The following is a 19,146-nucleotide window of genomic DNA, read 5'->3' on the forward strand; positions in this document are numbered from 1 at the left end:
CTTATTTTGCTCAAACCACAAACTTTTAAAGTGTTTTTAATATTGTATTTGATTTTTAAATGCAGTTGTTTTTTTTCCCCCCATTGACTGTTGAAACTACAGTTAAGACTTTCTCCAGACTCATTTTGATACAAGCCTGGCCTTGGAGCCAAAAATGCCTGTTTCCTGTATGCCTGTGGGATCAGAATTATGTTATTTGATAATATGGACTTAGTAGCTAAGCAAAAAAAAAAAAACTATTATTGCTGTTTAATATAACTTTAGACAACTCATAAAATACATGAAAAGGATCTGTTATAAAACCGGTGGTTGGTTTCTGACTGTGGAAAAGCAGAAGAAACTGTAAAATTCCCCAAAACTACTAATCATTGCATATTTTGGCTGTTCAATGTCGTCCTCTTTATATAACTCATGTGATATTTGTGTATTTGCTGAGATTCCCCTAAAACTGTTTAGACACACAATAACTGAACCAAAATCAGCTCTGTTTGCTGATATAACTTTAGAAAACACAGATAAAAGGGAATGCCTTGAAGCATTTATCAGTTTCTGGAAAAGTGAAACAATCTGTAAAATTCCCCAAACCTCTTGTACTAAATAAAATATTTAAGCTGTTCTGTATGGTCTTCTTTTGATAACTAATATTTTTCACTTCCATTCACTGAGTTTCCCCTGAAACTGCTTGGAGTCCCACTTTCAAAACCTCTCATCTATGACAAACTGTGTGCATCTCTGTGTGTTTAGGTGTTTGTTGTGTATGTGATCTGAGATTCACGAGCCCTCATTACCACTTTGAAACTTGTTCAGACGTGCAGTTTGTCGTCTCCTTGCATCATGTCCGGAACATGTTTTTTTTTCCAAATATTTTTTCTGCTCGCATTAATCAGATTTCTGAGCATGAACTGAAAGTGTCGTCACTTTGTCAGGACTCTCTGGACGAGCTGGAGATGGACGACTACTGGAAGGAGGTGGAGAACATTAACCGGTCAGGAGGAGGAGCACCCAGAGGAGAAGGTGGAGGAGATGGAGAGGTTCAAGAGGAGGAGCAGCAGAAAACTCCTGAAGGTAGGAAACACAGAATCCTCTCCTCAGTGGTGTTTCAGTGCAGATGGTGTGTGCGCAAGACTGCTGGCGGTTGGTCTCTAGACTCTTAAAACACACGTTTCTCTTGCAGAAAAAGTATATTTGCAGCTGAAACAACATCTAGCATCTATAAACAACAGATACAAATCCAAGGGAACTGTTGTGAAGCAAAGTATTTCCTTAAAGTATCCCATGATTTAGCCCGTGAGGATGCTAGTTAATAGTAAGAAAGACAAATCGCCTTCACTTCAGACTTCACTTCATAATTAGAATCCGGTTCTGGTAAAAAGCAACAGCAAGCTAGTTTGTCCACTTTATGGGAGGTCTGAACAAGGCACCTGTACCAGGGTTTCTGGAAAACAATCAGCTGCAGAAAACATATAAATGATTCACTTTTCTTACATTTGCTGGTGTTAATTTTGATTTAGAGCATTCTGCTTATGCAAGAGTTTTTGGGCCCATTTAAATCCATTTTATTTGAGGATCCTAGGGAGAAATCTGGTCTTGGATCTTAGTCTGAACTGATAATGAACTGATAATATCTTGTAACTTAAGAAGTTTGTAAATTTGGTTTGAAACCTCCTGAACTGCTCACTTGAGGTTGTGACTATAATATGATTACTGAACGAAAAGTTTAAAAATCCCACTTCTAGTTGGCAGTGAAATATAAAAAAACTAATTATTTCAGTCTTGTCTAGAACATTTTCTCATTTAGATTCACTCGGTCTTCTGTTTTTTTCCTCACTTTAAAGTATTGTTACATTATGCAGCAAAACTACTGAGGTGCAGAGCAGCCTCAATGAACGAGCCTGTGAGCCTGAGCTCAGGGCACAGAAACCCCATGTTTCAGATACAAATCTGTCACGGCAGAAATGGAGCAAAAGTCACATGTAGAAAGACGTCCAATTGTGAGGCCTGCTTGACTGGTAATTTGTGATCCGTCTGTCTTTCAAGGACTTGTAATCAAATACTAAGCCTTTTCATCCAGTCAGTGTACTCATGGATCTTTTTCTGTTTACAAATTTGAATAGAGATTAGCAGATTTGTTACACATTTGAAAACCTAATTACAAGCTACACAAATTTGAAAAAGACATTTGCAGATTCCAGTTTGCATTGACAAATCTCAGTATGCATTTACAAATTCTTTTACACATAGATTGAACACACAGATTGAGATACAGACACACAACTCTCTTTTGCGACAATAATACCCACATAGAGGAATTTTCAGAGCGTTAAGCTGACAGCTTCATTAATTGGAAAGTACCTTTAGACTGAATGACATTTGCACTGTTTGTGGTCATATTGTGTCTCTCTTAGTACTTTATTGCAGAACTTTAACACAAAAACAACTCAGGGATGTGTCCATGTAGAGTTTTTGCAAGCAGGATGCAGCATTAACACACTGCAAGTGTTGGGTAAGACCTAAAATACCACATTACATCCAATAATCATACTGCAAAAGAAGCTGTAAGGATAGTACATAATGTGGGATAGAATGAACACACTAATATATTTTTACCACAGCAATTACTTGGAAAATTATTGATTTAGTTCAATATAGAATTGTGCAGATAATGTTCAAAGCAAGCAACAAGTTCCTCCCCGATAACATACAGCAACAGTTCAGACGCATCATTGCAAACTATAAATTAAGAAGAATTTTTTATTTTAAAAACCATTTGCTCGTATCGTTGTGAAGAATAGATGTTGATCAGTTTGTGGGGTAAACTTATGGCACAGTCGGCATCTCAAAAGGAGCACAGTTATAAAAGTATTTTAACAAGAATACAAGAAAAAGATTGCTTGAAAAATAGAACAATGTGGAGAAGCTCAGGGTTTCTAAAGAGGTTTAAAAGTTTCCTGCAAAACAGGAAACGGTAATTAATTAATTACTTGTTTTCAGACATTATTTTAGGTTTTGGATCGGTTTCTTTTCCTTTTTGCTTTTAAGATACTGCGGTAATGTCAGAATAAATCAGATAAATAAACACATCACCACATTAACCACTGTTGTATGATCGATATGAGCGACCGTCGAACAAGAAGCGACGATGACGACACCAGCTTCTTTCTTAAAAGTTTCGATATTCAACTAAAAGTGGCCACAGAACGAAACCAAAGTGCTCTAGATAAAGGTTTTGGGTGCAGCGATTTTATCATCTCCTGCAGCCACACTGGTGTCACAGCAGAGAACCTTCAGCTGAAACCACAGAGGTCCACCACAGGAAACAACACAGGAGGTTTTTTCTAGCAGTGGACACCAAACTGTACGACTCCTCAGCTTCAAAGATGTCGCTTATAGTCATTTTGATTTGTTTGCAAGACATTTGACGCCACATATAGTGACGCAGAGCTGTTCAGACATGCAAAAATCTGCTGTCATCTCAAACTTGTGTGAACTGGTTCTGAGTCGTTTTGCACATGAGGTATTTAGCCTGTTTCTGCAGACTATTGTTCTTCGGCGTAAACACACTTTTCCTGTATAATCTGTGTTTAATTCTGTCTGTGGTCGCTCCTTTTTCCGTTTTCCTGCACCTGTGTGGTTGTCTTAAGTGTTTTGCATGAGACAAAAAAGGGTTAGATCAGGGTGTCAAACATACGACTCGCGGGCCAAAACCGGCCTGCCAGAGCGTCCAGTCTGGCTCACAGGACAACTTTGCAATGTGGAAAAGTTACAGAGAAGATATGAAGGGTTTGGAGGCAGAGTGGTTTAACCTACTTTCTAATTTTTGAGAGAAATGTGTTCCAAGGTTTGTGCTTTCAAGAATGGTCTAACATTCAAAGCACCACAGTAACGCTGGATTTGGGCTGTGGGTTAGACCACTTTGCTACTAAAATCTAAACCATAAAATATGACAGAAATGGTATAAAACTCAATTTGGATTGTTTGTGGGTTCGACCACTCTGCTTCTAACTCCCTCACATTAACTGCAAATTGCACATTTTAAATGATTTCTAGATCTTGACAAGCTGTTTTGATCATAAAGTAAAATGCTATATTGTTGAGTTCCAGATAGGACTAAATATTTTGAGCCTTTATAGATACGCTGTGGTCTGTCAGCAGTAATGTGTAAATGATAAACTGATTCACTTAAGAATGTTTTGGAAAAAGATGTCAGAATGTACTTTGTTGCACAAAAACAAATAGGAAAATTTGTTGTCGTTAAGTTATTGTTATTAATATGTTATTATGCTGGGTTGCTAGTTATTTTACTTTATGTGGCCCTTGAACTAAAAAGAATTTGACACTCCTGGTTTAAATTATTCTCCATCGCCTCCTTCCTCATTTTAAATTGGTGCCAGTGATGCATCACCTCATCATCATCTGAACACCCATCATCTTCCTATTTTTGTGTCTTTCAGAAGGTGAGCAGGAGGAGGCGTGGCTAACGGAGGCGGGGCTGCAGCAACTGTTCGATGACTCATTGGCGGATGATCAGGATCAGGTAACAACCATTGATCCTTTATGTAATTATTGAGTCCAGGTTGAGTCGTATGGCGCTTTTCCACTAGCCCCTACTCGGCTCGACTGCAGTCAACTTAGGTTGTTTTCCATTACAATTGAGTGCCACCTCATCATGGGTGGAGCCGTCATAGCAAAGCGGCCTGGCCACGGAGTTCTACAATTCTACAATTTCATTTAGCAGACGCTTTTGTCCAAAGCGACGTACAACACAAGCAAGAATTCAGACATAAGGAAAAACCTTTAGTAAATGCAGAAACTGCTTCAAGTGCAATTGGTCAAAAGACTCTGTAGACGTCACATTATCAGCTCGACTCAGCTTGCTTGGAACCTCAGCCAAGTAGGTACTAAAACAGTACCTGGTACCAGGTGCTACGTCCTCATGGAAAACCTCACAAACCGAGTTGAGCCGAGTACATGCTAGTGGAAAAGCACCAGTAGCTTGTCAGGGTCCAGGTCAGATCTTGGAATAAGCTTGAAATGAATGACTAATAGAGAAATAATAATGAATGCTGGACCTAATAACTCCATCTGATGTATTGATGAACTGCAGGACGTAGACAGCGCAGTGTTTCTGTCGACGCTCACCAGAACTCAGGCGGCGGCGGTTGAACGTCGCGTCCAGCAGACGCTACGACGACGCAACCGGCAACACCTTCCTGATGTTCGGGACATATTCAGACCTCCAGAAAAGGTCAGGAGATGCTCATAAATGCAAACTAATCATGTTTAATCAGCAAAAAATAGTACATTACCTGTACAGGTGCTCTGCTGCTTCACCTCATGCTGTCATTTGTCAGATGAAATTTTTCAATCAAGCATTTTTTTCAGGGTTGATTGAAGATGTAAGAATTTAATAAAGAAATTCTTCGACATTTTAGGAATAGACATATTTGCTTTCAAAATCTTGACTTGCATAGAAATTAAAACTCAGAATTATAAGACAAACAGTCCACAAATGTAAAATTTAAAAAACTGGAATAATTAAATGAAGGGCAGAAAGTTTTTAATTAATTTCACTTAAATTTACCAGGCAGACAAGACAGTTGTATTTATTTTATCCCCTGTATTTCTTATCATTTATTTGATTATTGCTATACTAATATTACTATTTTATCAGTACTTTTATTACTTATAATTGCAGTCTTTCATAGCAGCTCAGTAAGCAGTAAAGTTGTAGTTATATTGGACATGAAAAGGACAGATTTTTATAATCTGTTTCCCTTTTTTCATTGCGTGAAGTGAACATCCCACAACAATACAGAGCATTTCTGTTTTTACTCACCACAAAGGAAGTGGTCACAGTTTTACTTCAGGACCAGTCTGGACATATTCACGAACTAATCACCATCTTTTTATGTTACACCTTCATGTTCTGTGCCAAAACTGCAAAATCAGTTCCTTTCAATACATTTCAGTGGATTTATATATAATAAATGGTAAATATGCAGACTAAATTTTATTATTTAAGTAGATTTACGTGACAGTCCTGCTCATCCAAACCGCTCAAACAAACATTCTCACGTTTTTCACTGGAAAACACACTTTGTCCACTAATTAACGGAGTAGATAATGTGTAACGGGGTCTTTCTGTCAATCTGTGACTTGTTGAACTTGTTGAACGCTGCTTGTTGTACAGTCGTGTGTTCATGTTGTCTGCAGAACGACGAGCCTCACAAACTTAAAGGGGGAAGTGAGAACGGACAAAAAGACTCATCTTCAGCCGGTACGTGCGACGTGACAAACGGCCTGAGTCAGAGTGGAGGATGAAACACAAATAAAAGTTCGCCTAGCAACACAGACATGTTGATAATATTAGAGCAGAAAGCATGAGGCACAAATATACATGTGACGGAGGAAGTAACGGCACAAGTCAGCAACAGCATTTTTTTTTTCTTTTATTCCACAGAATGTCAGACCAAATTCTGTTTGTGGCTACCTTACAATCAAGACTTAATAGAAATATATGCTTCCTTTAATTCATATCATAAGAACCGATTCACAACTACTGATTTATACTTTAAATTTGAACATTTCTGCTTTTTATATGACTTTAAATGGGTGGGAAATCGTGCAAAACCTAAAAATGGGGATCAGAGCTGCAATAATGAATTAATTAATTGTCAGCAATTCAGTTTAATCTGCATCGATTTTTTTTAAAAAATGTGTTCAATTGCGAGTAATTTTTTGGGTAAAAGGTCCGAATTTTTAATTTTGAACCGATTTTCTAGAATGAATCGATTCATCAGTTTGAGTGCCTGTTTAATGAAAAAGAAAAGTCTAAATCTTCTAATTCCTGGTTCTTGAAGGTGAATATTTTCCAGTTGCTTTCCACTTTTATGACCGAAAATCTTTGGTCAACACAAGAAGTTTGGTATCTGGGTTTTTAGGAAATGCAAACGAAAATTTTTCCAAGACCAAATAGCTAATTAATTCATCAAGAAAACAATCAATAGATCGATCAGCAGTGAAAACAGCAGCTATTTGCAGCCTAATTGGGGCTTTACTCACTAATAGAAAAGTTAAAGCTACAGAAAATTCAACAGAGCTTCCTTTACTTTTTTCTTTAATCTATTTTTAATAATCAATTAATTTGAGTAATTTTTAAGAATGAAAGTCCTTCTTATGGATTTGAGGTTGGTTACACTGATAGCAGTTTGGAAAATGTTATCATTTATATTTGAGTAGTTGTGGACTAATACAGTTTTAAAAAGTCAAAATCGTCTAATTACAGCTCCTTAAATGTAAATATTTTGGTTTCTTTTCTTGTCTATGACTAAATATCTTTGGTCAAAACAAGAAATTTGCCATCTTGGACTTTGGGCAACACTTCTGGACAGTTTTCTCTATTATCTGATGTTATTGGAGACCAATAACTAATAAATTAATCGAGAAAATAATTGATCAGCAGTGAAAATAATAGTTAGTTGCAGCTTTATTGTGGATTCACTCACTAGCACTTTTACTTTTGCTTGGAAATTCAGATTCAAAAAACTTTAAAATCTTCTAGTTCTTGCTTCTTAAATGTAAATATTTTCTGTTTTATTTATTTTCTATGAAAGGAGACTGAATGTTTTGGATGAAGACATTTGCTATCTTTGGTTTTGGGAAATGCTTTGGGACGTTTCTTTTTTTTTTTTTAACCATTTTCTGACATTTTAGACATCAAATAGTTAATCAATTAATCAAGAAAATAATCGACAAATGAATCAGAAATGATGGTAATAGTTATTTGCAGTTATATTGTGGGTTTGTTTACTAATAGAAAACTCAGCAGACCTTTTATGTTTTTTTTTTCTTCTGCCGTCACTAAGTGGGATTAAACAGCCGTAAAACACATTTAACTGTGTGTCTCTTTGTGTATTCTCGTCCACTTTGCTTCTGTAAACACCTTTGTCCTGCTTGTGTGGTCGAATCTTTTATTACTGTTGTGTAAATCAGCAGAAACGGAGACGGAGCTGAACGTTGAAGTAGCGTTTTCAGAGCAGGCGCTGTTCTACCGGGACAACCATCAGAGGTTAAAGGTCACGGCCAGCCCCAGCCCCAACTCACCTGACGACAAACTGCCGGTGAGTCTCACACCTGGACACAAAGACTGCATGAATGCTCACTTCTTCAGCTGTGTGATTATTTATTCTGTGTGTCGTGGCTCCAATTTAACAAACTGGATGCACTGACTTTATACACTGTCATGTTCAGTTCATTCAAAATGGTTTAGAGTTTCTCTTTGTTCACTTTTGTGAGTCCGAAACTAACAGAACACGGAAGAAGAGTGCATTTATTTAAAAAGACACTGTGGAGTTACCTCATAGATGCAGCAATGCCTCAGGTATTTTTATTTAGCATGTGAAAAAAACAGATATGTGTGTATTCATGACCTGAAGCACATCTGAGCTATTAAAAACCAGATGTTTGAAAATTAATTCAAATTAATTACATTTTTATTGATGCAAAACGGTGCCACATGCATATTTTAAGAGATTTATATCGCAAAGAAAAAGACACAAAAGAGGACAGAAGAATGGATCATGCTAATGTGTGTGATGATGCCAAAATAAGAAAAGTTTATTTACATTAGAATAAATATTTATTCAATACGGAATATCAGAGAGTCTTACTGCATTATTTTGGATTTTATTTGATAAGCTACACCTTGTGCCTCGATTTAGTGTTTTTCTTTGCATAAATAAAGACGTTTCCAACATAAACTGAACAAATAGCTCCATCAGAATAAGCGTTTGTTGCTCCAAATTCCAAAATCTAATATTCACATACAGCAACATAACTTTAAGAACCTGCACAGGACTGTGTTTGAGCATTTTTAGGTTTCACTAGAGGTTTGTCTTCATTGAGTCACAAGGCTTCACAGTCAGGTCAGTTAAGGAGCTGTATCACCGTCTTGCAGTTTTATAACCAGATGTTATTTGACTCGTGATATTTACTATTTTGATCATCGATTGATCCGTTTCAGTAGTGTTTTATGGACAAAAATACAGGTCTAAATGATGTGATTCCAGCTTCTTAAACATGAATACTTTCTGATTTCTCTCCTCCTCTATGACAGTAAACTGAATATTTGTCATCTTGGGTGTTGGAAAACACTAATCGACATTTTTTCACTATTTTCTGATCATTTTATCAACCAAACAACTAATCAGTTAATCAAGAAAATAATCATTAACTGCAGCCCTGGTATGCAGCATAAATGTTTCAGTTGTGCAGCTCGTGCTGGAAAATAGTTTTTTTTAGACTGTTTAATGTCATGGCGATTAGTTGAACGGTTGTTTTTTCTTTAGATTTTTGTAAAAGGCAAGAACTTAAAAGGACTTCTGCAAAGTATAATTGTAACAAAAGGCCATAATGACGACTTTAAATGTGCACAAATGCACAAAAGGACCATTAAAATAATATAAAATGCTAACAAAATGGCAAAACAAATGGAAAAAACCATTACAAAATTGCAAAGTAATAGAACCTAAAGATCAGGGTGCTGTGTTTCTTAAAGTCATTCTAGCCTCCTATGCAGACAAGCAAATGATTTTCTTACAGTTATAATGTAATGTAATGCAGTCATATATAATATAATTTGAACTTGGACACATTGTGTTGTTCTTTAGTGACACCTGCTGGTTGAAACTCATATTACACATCAAATCTACTCAACCATGTTTTCAAGAGTCAAAGTCTGCACAGCTGAATGTAAATGCAGACAGAAGTTCATTTTGCACAGTGTTTATTCATTTTTACTGATTTTTTTTTTTGACATCTTTCCTCTGGTTTGTTTTCCTTCTGTAGAACTTTAAGCTGCTTCGAGATAAAACAGGTCAGACCAGAATCGGAGATCTGTCTCCTCTGGATATGAAAAAGGTCAGTTTATTTAACGATAAGCCTACAAGAGATCAGTTAAGCTGTTTAAAATCCTTCCTGCTTAATGTTTTTGTCTGCTTTTATTGGGCTGCAGGTTCGCCGGCTGGTGCTGGTGGAGATGACGGCTTTGTTCGACACGGCAGGCATCGACGTGAAGACGCACAAAGCTGTCAAAGTCAAGACTAAAGGTACAAATTCGCAACATGCTAGTGCATTTGGGAAAACTGAACAAAAGTGAGCCTCTTTACACAGAAGAGTTGTAATTTTAGACATGCACAGCGACACAAAAAGAAGCAAAATGTAAAAATAAGACATTTGCACGATGAGAAATGTGTGTTTGTATGTTTGCAGAAACTGGTCTGTTTGGCGTCCCGCTGCATATTCTACTGGACCAGGACCAGAGGAAAGTTTCTGGAACCAAAGTGCCATTTTTTCTGCAGAGGGTGAGCTTTAACCATGTTCACATGGTGTATTTTATGCACGTTTTGAAGTCACTCGTTATAAAAAAGAATCTGCAGACTTGCAAGTGGAACGTCCTCGGTAATGCATAAAGATTTTGAAGCTCACTTGAGCTGGTTTTTGACTTTTTGAGGAGTTTATGCACTTCATGAAGGATGGAAACACCTTTTCTCAATAGGTTCTGATGTAGTTAAATATATCTAATGTCAACTGGCATGAATTAATGTTTACAACTGAACAAAAGTCCTGAAGATTTGCCAGGATGCCTGTTTTCTTGTGTTTCTTTTTGTTCTTCAGCAAACAACTGCTGCCATTATCATTTTTTAGTCTTATAGATGATCAGTTCTTTTAATGTTGTAGTCTTTACCACCAAAGATGTGAGCCAACAGGCATTTTATGAAATTAAACATAATCGCTTCGGTGCCCTCTTTTTGGTGTTTTATTCTATTTCTTTTCTTATCTTTAGCTCATTAGTCACATAGAGCATGAGGGTTTGGACACTGAGGGGCTGCTGAGGATCCCTGGAGCTGCAACCAGAGTCAAGGTTGGTCAAAATGTTTCACTGACTTACATCTGGTCTCCCTAAGAAAACTATATTTTCACTTCAGAACTCAGCAACATGAGTTCTCACTAGAAGGAGAGCGCTCATTTAACTGATTTTAAAGTCTACTGGTTACCTGTTGCTTTAAAAAATGATTTTAGGAAGAATTTTCTTTTTGGTGTTGATCCTTTGTATTCATCTGATTTGCTTTTGTCTTCTGGTATCAACCTGAAGTCAGAATAAAAATCTACCGTGAAGCAGCATTTTCTTATTACTCTCTGGACCAGCAGAGAGTTGATGTTTTAAAAGGAAAATTCAAGAATCTACCTCCTTGGACTATACATTTATTGCAGAAATGCATTGACAATAAATATCCTTGAATGTTATTTGCTCTCATCTGATGTTGCATGTGTTATTTAGGATAGCATTTCCTCAGGTCTTCATTCTTTATGTTTTTGAGGACTTCATTTATAAAATATATTAATTTATAAATATTATGAGTTGTTTGTTGTGTTTTATTACCTTTTTATTCCTTCCGTCTGTAAATCATTTATGTTGCATTTCATTTTTAGAAAAAGTGCTCTAGAAATAAAGTGTACCTGATTGAATTTATTGAGATGGTGAACTAACTGTGTGTGTTTCTGTTTTTATATCCAGTCTCTGTGTCAGGAGCTCGAGTCCTCCTTCTTTGATGGGACGTTTCAGTGGCAACAGCTGAAACAACACGACGCTGCGAGCCTGTTGAAGCTGTTCATCAGGGAGCTCCCTCATCCGCTGCTGACTGTCGAGTACCTCAATGCCTTCATCGCCGTCAACAGTGAGTTTCTGTTCGATCCAAAGAGCTTTAAAGTTCAGAGACGATGATCTGAGAAACTTTCTGTTATCGTTTCCGTAGAACTTCCTACAAAGAAGCAGCAGCTGCAGGCGTTAAACCTGCTGGTTCTTCTGCTGCCCGAAGCCAACCGGGACACTCTGAAGGTGGATGAACGCTCACTTTTTAAAGGTTTCAGTTCAGTTTGTGAGAATATTTTGAGTCTAGGTTACTTTCTGTCCTGCAGGCGCTGGTGGAGTTTTTCCAGCGTGTGATCAACTATCAGGCCAAGAACAAAATGACTCTGAACAACGTCTCCGTCATCATGGCGCCCAACATCTTCATGTTTAAAGGCTTTCGGTCCAAAGTTACAGAGCAGCAGGAGTTCTCCATGGCGACCAGCACGGCCAACATCGTCCGGCTGCTCATCCGATACCAGAATCTCCTCTGGACAGTAAGATCTAAAATTACACATTAACTGCATTTGTATTGATCTAAACTCTTGTGGATTATTTCATCTCACATGATCATATTTAAAATTTCCAGTAAACTTATGCTATAAGCTTAAGCTCCGGTCCCTTTGAGATCAAATTAGGCCCCTGGACCAAAATGAGTTTGACACCCCTGTTTTACAGCAAGATAAAGACCCAGCATTCTTCTAAGCTCTGCCAGGGTTCCCTGGACAAAAGAGAAGAGGAATGTCTTCTTCAAAACATGGTTTGGCCCCCTCAGCCTCCACACCTCTCTCCAACTGAGCTTGTGTGGGACGAATTGGATCGATCAGTCAGAAAAGTTTGTTCCATGAATCAGCAGTCTCTCATTCATAACCGTAGAAAGCTTGAAATTCAACATCAGGCACGTACCTTAAAAAACTTGAGGAAAGACTGCCCCGCATATACCATGCTGTTGTTGGAGCCAGAGGAGCGGTAAATATTGAGCAGAACTGTTTCTAAGTGTGTCCTGGTTAGAAGGAGGTACTCAGCAGGAGGATGGAGGATGGAACAGTGTGTAAAAAATCTTTTTCTCTCACCTAGATCCCAAAGTTCATTGTGACTCAGGTCAGACAGCAAAACATGGAGAGTCAGAGGAAACAGCATAAAGAGAGAGCTGTACGGAAGCTGCTGAAGAAGATCACAACTGAGAAACCACCTGAAAGAGCCATTCCTGAGGTACAACGTTTACTTTACTGCCCGTGTAGTGACAGGGACTTACTTACTTTTAATTGTTTAAACAATTTAACATCTATTGCAAATGTTGTTTGCGCAAAGTTTTTGTTAATTCTGGTGTATAAAATACATTCTGAACTATTTCATCTTCATACTAATGCTGACATTGTTAAACTGACTTTTAATCATTATTGTCTTACGTAAGTGGAACAATGTGCTAAAATTAGATGACCTTTTAATCAATTTGAATCCCTTCTGACTGACAGAATAGTATGAACACGTGTTTCCTTTATGCTGATGTCCTTGTTGTGTAATTTGTTGATCTATGATGTAACGTCAATGTGCTTTTACACATAGAACTTCTTTTACAGCAGAGCTTTAACTCCCATTAACCGTAAACAACTAGTAAAGCTGTCAAAGCAGAGAAAACAATTGGATTCGGGGCTAATTGGATTGCAGATAGATCATCAGATGAGGGTTCTGACATTGAAATGATGTGATTTTGACAGCCTGGCAAAACAGAAATGACAGAGAGAAAAGAGCAGCAGGAATAACTCATATTCAGACATAAGAATGGAGAACAGGTCTTCTTTATTTGACTTACGGATAAGTTTCATTAGAACCAATTTACCCATTTTGGGAAGCTGAACAGGCTAAGCTGGATCTCATGCAGGAGATCACAGATCTTCTTTTGCATACATATGAGAGTACGACTCTCATATGTATTTGACATAGTGGCTACACATCAGCTAAACATAGCTGTGGACCTTGCAAACCTCTTCATACTAGCATTATTTCCTGTTGGCCTCTTTTAGAAGGATAAAGCACCTTGAAACACTACAAATGTTGTTCAGGAATGATTTGAGGAACGTGACAAAGAATTCAAGGCCTTGTTTCAGCTTCAAGATTCCCCATATCTCGATCTGATGGGGCATCTGTGGAATCACAATCAGATGTTCTGGAAAAACAAAGCTCCACCTCTCAATTTCCAGGACTGAAAGAGTCTTGTGGTTGTAGTCTTCGTACCTGAAATTTTAAAACACCTTCAGAGTCCAGGGCTCAACAAGTCAGAGAGGAATCTGCACAATAATATCTGGTTTTAATGTTGTGACTGATGGTTATATGCTCAGTTTGCTGAGGAATGCTGGCATCTAGTGGTTCCAAAGAAGAATATAATGAAGGACTTGTGCGGTATGGAGTCACAGGAGTGCCAAATCAAAATATAAATAAATAAATGTGGAAATATAAAGAGAAATAAATAAATAAATACATAAATGTGGAAATATAAAGAGAAATAAAAAATAAAAGGTAAAAGCAAAGACAAAATTTTCCTTTTTATTTATTTATTTCTCTTTATATTTCCACATTTATGTATTTATTTCTCTTTATATTTCCACATTTATTTATTTATTTATTTATTCATTTATATTTTGATTTGGCACTCCTGTGACTCCACAGTGCTGTGTGTGTGTGTGTATACATATATATATATATATATATATATATATATATATATATATATATGTATATATATATGTCAGGGTAGAGACTGTGATTTGGTAGGATTGGAGTTTCTACCAGTAGAGATTGCGATTGGAATCTCTACCAGTAGAAACTCCAATCCTACCACTAGAGATTTGTCAGGGCTAAGGTTAGACTTTTAAGGTTAGGGTCAGGGCAGGGGTCAGATTTAAAGTTCCATCTCTACTGGTAGGATTTAGTTTCTACTGGTAGAGATTACAATCGCAAACTCTACTGGTAGAGACTCCAAATCTACCAAATCGCAGTCTCTACCCTGACATATATATATATATATATATATATATATATATATATATATATATAGTGATGAGTGTATGTCTGAGTATTTAAAGTAGTTTTATTGGGATTATTGTGCAGCCAAACAGTAATTTATAGGTTAAAGGTGCTTTTTTTGCTCTTTCCTATAACATTGAAAGCTACACGAGTTTAGCAGAAGGTTAAGATTCTTTCCTCCTTAATTGATGAAACTCCAGCAACATTAACAGCCCATAAAGTGATGTAAGTTTATTAAACAGAAGAACGGTAATTTATTCAAGTCCACATTCTTTAGTCCCTGAAGTCCGCGTCTTGTGCGAGTGTTTGTGTGTTAGATGAATTTCCCTGAAGTGTTTATATCCTTTTGATGGACTGAATGTTTTTGTGTTCTCGGTTTATGTTCAGGAGAGTTCGCAGGGTTTCATCCGAGTTCAGGCGCCGCAGTTCAGTAAAATTTCGATGGCAGTTCAGCTGACTGAAGAGCTGCAAGCTGCAGATGTGTTGACTCGCTTCATCAACAAGGACAGGTAACGTAATGCAGCGCTGGAAGCAGACAGGTTTTAGCCACATCTTTTTTTTAACTTTTTGTCTTTTTCTTTTCCTGTCCTCATCCTCGCAGCTCAGTGGCAGTGAAGAAAGAAGAGTTGTGTCTCTATGAGATTGGTGGAAACATCAGTAAGTCCCTCTAATTCCTTTGCTAGTAATCCAGCTGAAAAGGCCAAAAGATCCATTGTAATCCAGCAGACGTGATGCCTTCAATCCCTTTATTGTAGTCGTGTCACTATTTCTTGCACAGGATATTTAAATCCACAGCTGCTGGCCCAAAATGCTTTCTAGTAATAAAAGGAACATGACAGGTGTCTAAAATTAACCCAATAAATAGAAATATGTAGGCTAAGACTCAACAGCGACATTTACAGTGTAATTCCGCCTGAGCAACATGCATATTAGAGTCAGCTTTTGAATCTGGTGTTTATTTACCCCTTCAAATACTTATAATACAACACCAACATTTAAACAGGGGGGCAGATTATGGAATTAAATTGAGTCTTAAACTACTATGTACAGTACAAAAATGTGTGAAAGAGCATGCAAAATTATGGTGAACCAAAGCTTAGTGCAACTACATTTGGTAAACAATAAATACAAAGCTGTTGAACTTCCCCTATTGTGGAATCAATAAAGTTTATCTTATCTTATCTGAGGCTGTTTACCAAGCATGGTGGTGGCGGTATCATGCTGTGGGGCTTGTTTGGAGATTTACACAACGTAAATTGAATAATGAAGAACAACAATTACCTCCACATTCTTCAGGAAAACCTAAAACATGAGCAGAAGGTTGATCTTGGACACAGTTGGATGTTTCAGACAATGAGCCCAAACACATCAGAAATGGTAAAGAAATGGTTGAATGAGGCTAGAATGAAGGTTGGAGACTGGTCTCCCTAAAGTCCTGACTTAAACCCATCAAGAGCCTGTGACTATCCTGCTGTCTTAAATGTGCTTAATAAATGAAAACTACTTGACTTAATACATATTAAGGCCGCAACCCTACAGTTTTTGAATTATGGTGATTAAAATGACAAAATCAGCACAAAAAAGTTTTGATCTTACCAATGTTTCTTTTCTTCGTTTCTCAGAGGAGAGATGCCTGGATGGAGAAACCTACATGAAAGATCTTTTCCAGCTGAATCCTACAGCAGAGTGGGTCATCAAAGCCATGCAGCGATAAACTCACTTTCTAGGAACGTGTTCTGCTGGATGCTACAAATCTTTACCACTGTGTCCTGCTGGGAGGAAACGTCACCTGGTTCTCTGAGGCTTCTGCTGTCTCTGGATCCGTTCACAACAACCAAAAACGCCTAATTTCATTACATTACAGTGTTCTGCTGGGAGATTCTTTGTTGGGGCATTCATGTGGATGTTACTTTGACATCTACCTAAACAATAATGCAGACCAAGCGCACCCTCGTACAGCAACAGGACTCCCCCTGCAGGACAAGATGCTCTAAACTCTAAAAACTGCTCAGGAAAGGCTCGAGGAACACGACTGTGAGCCTGAAAGTGTTGACTTGGCCTTTAAACTCCCCAGATTCCCACTGTGTGTTCAATCGGTCCTGAAATCTACCTGAAAATGCATGATTTTAGATTAAAAAATGTGGTAATACATTTCTTTTCCAGTTCGTTGCATATCCAGAATTCCCAAAGGCAAAGATAAAAAGGGAGGTTAGAGCTTGGGATTATGAACATTTTGAATTATGCTGCTTATAGGATTTTTTTGGTCTTCAAGTTCAGCTAGATTGAAGTGCAGTGCAGTTGTCCAGGTGAAAGAAAACCACTCGTTTGGAGACCTTATAAACTGTGATTTATTGCAAGTAATGATTTTATTCTGTGTGCAGAAATGAGATTAAATATTTAGCTTGGTGCATTAAATCATAAAATCACACGTCAGTCACATTAACAATTCAAAGTCCATTATCTGTTGGCTAATTCTGAGACTCTTATCTATTTATACTTTCTTTTAAATCCATGACAGGTGAATAATTTTCCACTTCATTGAATATCGAAGCTTCTCAAAGGAGGAGCAAGCTTCGAAATTAATTGTTTCTTGTGAATCCAGCAAAAAAGGCTCAAAATGTTTCTTCTTCTGGGTTTTTGTGATCATGCCATTGTTAATCAGCAAGAGGCACGCGATGATGACATCACTGTTTTTATGGTACATTAATATTTCTGGATGTTTGAGTATGTTGATGTGTTACTCCATCTTTTAAAAACCACTGGACAGAAGCACAGAAATATTTTTTTATACATATATTAAAGGTGTGTGTGTAAGTTCACAGGGAAACTATTAAGTTTTGTACCAAATACCTGATTATGATAAAGACATGTTGGACTATTTTAAAGAAATAAACTGCTGACTGTGTAAATGGCCTTATGGCACGATAAATTTGCACATAATTGGTTCCAAAAGTATGTGGACTAATGCTTTTGTCATTTGTTATTTTGATTTTTGGTTCTTTACAATTTAGATATCGGCTGATATCGTACATTAACAAAGGTTCCATCTTCATTTTATATTTTTTGGCACATATTTGTGCTTCTCTCAGCTTTTAACAGTCATAAATCATTAAGCTTCTCCTGTGGAAAGCTGTAAAGTTTTAACTAGAAACAATTAATGAATTATTTTGCATATTTTGTGAGCAGTCTGTCACTCCATGTTGTATTATGTTGTTTACTGTGACTGTTTTGTCTTTTATCCAGATCATGATGTCTATATGTAACTGCCTGTGATATGACCACTAAAACTGCCTGAAAATAAACATGCAGTAATTAATTACCACATCTGCTGGTACAAGTGCTTATGTAAGAGAATGATTTATTTTCTTTCATTTTGCACAATAACAAAGGAGCAGACAGACAACTAAAGCACATTCTGCAGGTGACATTTAGCCCCAATAGAGGCTCCTATATGAATTACCAGCAAACACCAAAGTCATGAAGCTTTTAGCAACAAAGTCGCCGTAGAATAAAAATTAAACTTTTGAAAAACATTTTTAAGGTTTTTTTTGGAAGAATTTACTGTTATTTCACAGATTTCATTTACATCTTTTGTTAAGTTACAGATGATAATTAAGGAAGTCACAGATAAAAAAATTTACAAATTAACTGACAAAATTTACATAACAAAATTTGTATTTTTAGAATGCATTTCACAATTGTATTATATTTGACTGTCAAATTCCACTTTTTACTGTATTTAAATCAGCAAAATATGTTTTCTTTTTAAAATACATTAAATATTTTTGCTTTAAAGTCAAAGGATCTGAACACTTTTATCACCAATGCACTATTTTAACAATTATTTTTCTAGAGATATGAAACACTGCATGAAATTATGCAAAACTTTTCAATGCAGTTTTGTTATATCACATATTTAGATTACATTTTACTACTAATACTTAAGTATTTTCACTCAAGAGGGATTTTTAATGTGTTAGTTTCACTTGTTTTATGGTATTTTTTCTTTGCTGTAGCCAAGTGGTAGTTCTGGTTAAGTAAAGGATCTGAATGCTTCTTCCATCATGCATTTAACATAAACAAAACACAACCCTCAGGAGATTCCATTACCTCACTGATAAAGCAAGTGGTAAAAACATAAAATGACTAATACCTTTAGGTTTATATCTGTTCCACCTGACATTATGACACCATTTTAGAGGTATTTTTGAATCTTTTTCATAATAAATGACCTTTTTTTGGAAAGCTATATGCATAATTTAAAGTTTTGCACATTCTGGTGTAACTGATGTAATCCTAATAACCTTCTCCACCTGCCAGGTCATTATTATCTTCATAACACTGTTTTGGTGTCGTGGACAAGCCCGTCAACTGGAAACATAATTGTGTACGCACCTGATTGGCTGACACGTCAGAGGCCCCTTCTCGTTGGCTGC

General features: G+C 36.9%; 1 protein-coding gene across 3 annotated transcripts in view; it reads left to right on the forward strand.

Annotated features, from left to right (window-relative positions):
• Positions 1–18,034, forward strand: part of arhgap18 (Rho GTPase activating protein 18) — a 36,188-nt gene extending 18,154 nt beyond the window's left edge. For 2 of the 3 annotated variants that reach the window (XM_051961013.1, XM_022190453.2), the window contains exons 3-18: positions 927–1,065; positions 4,452–4,534; positions 5,105–5,245; positions 6,214–6,277; positions 7,993–8,120; positions 9,847–9,918; positions 10,013–10,106; positions 10,270–10,361; positions 10,844–10,921; positions 11,576–11,735; positions 11,814–11,896; positions 11,977–12,183; positions 12,764–12,898; positions 15,098–15,219; positions 15,312–15,367; positions 16,333–18,034. In XM_051961013.1, coding sequence (XP_051816973.1) covers positions 927–1,065; positions 4,452–4,534; positions 5,105–5,245; positions 6,214–6,277; positions 7,993–8,120; positions 9,847–9,918; positions 10,013–10,106; positions 10,270–10,361; positions 10,844–10,921; positions 11,576–11,735; positions 11,814–11,896; positions 11,977–12,183; positions 12,764–12,898; positions 15,098–15,219; positions 15,312–15,367; positions 16,333–16,424 — 1,746 coding nt within the window. In that variant the 3' untranslated portion in view covers positions 16,425–18,034. The remainder of the gene's footprint in view (positions 1–926; positions 1,066–4,451; positions 4,535–5,104; positions 5,246–6,213; positions 6,278–7,992; positions 8,121–9,846; positions 9,919–10,012; positions 10,107–10,269; positions 10,362–10,843; positions 10,922–11,575; positions 11,736–11,813; positions 11,897–11,976; positions 12,184–12,763; positions 12,899–15,097; positions 15,220–15,311; positions 15,368–16,332) is intronic. The other variant, XM_022190454.2, reaches the window with a different exon arrangement.
• The last annotated feature ends 1,112 nt before the right edge of the window (positions 18,035–19,146 follow it).

The sequence above is a fragment of the Acanthochromis polyacanthus genome, chromosome 16 (assembly GCF_021347895.1).
Source record: "Acanthochromis polyacanthus isolate Apoly-LR-REF ecotype Palm Island chromosome 16, KAUST_Apoly_ChrSc, whole genome shotgun sequence".
In the NCBI taxonomy this organism is placed as follows: domain Eukaryota; kingdom Metazoa; phylum Chordata; class Actinopteri; family Pomacentridae; genus Acanthochromis; species Acanthochromis polyacanthus.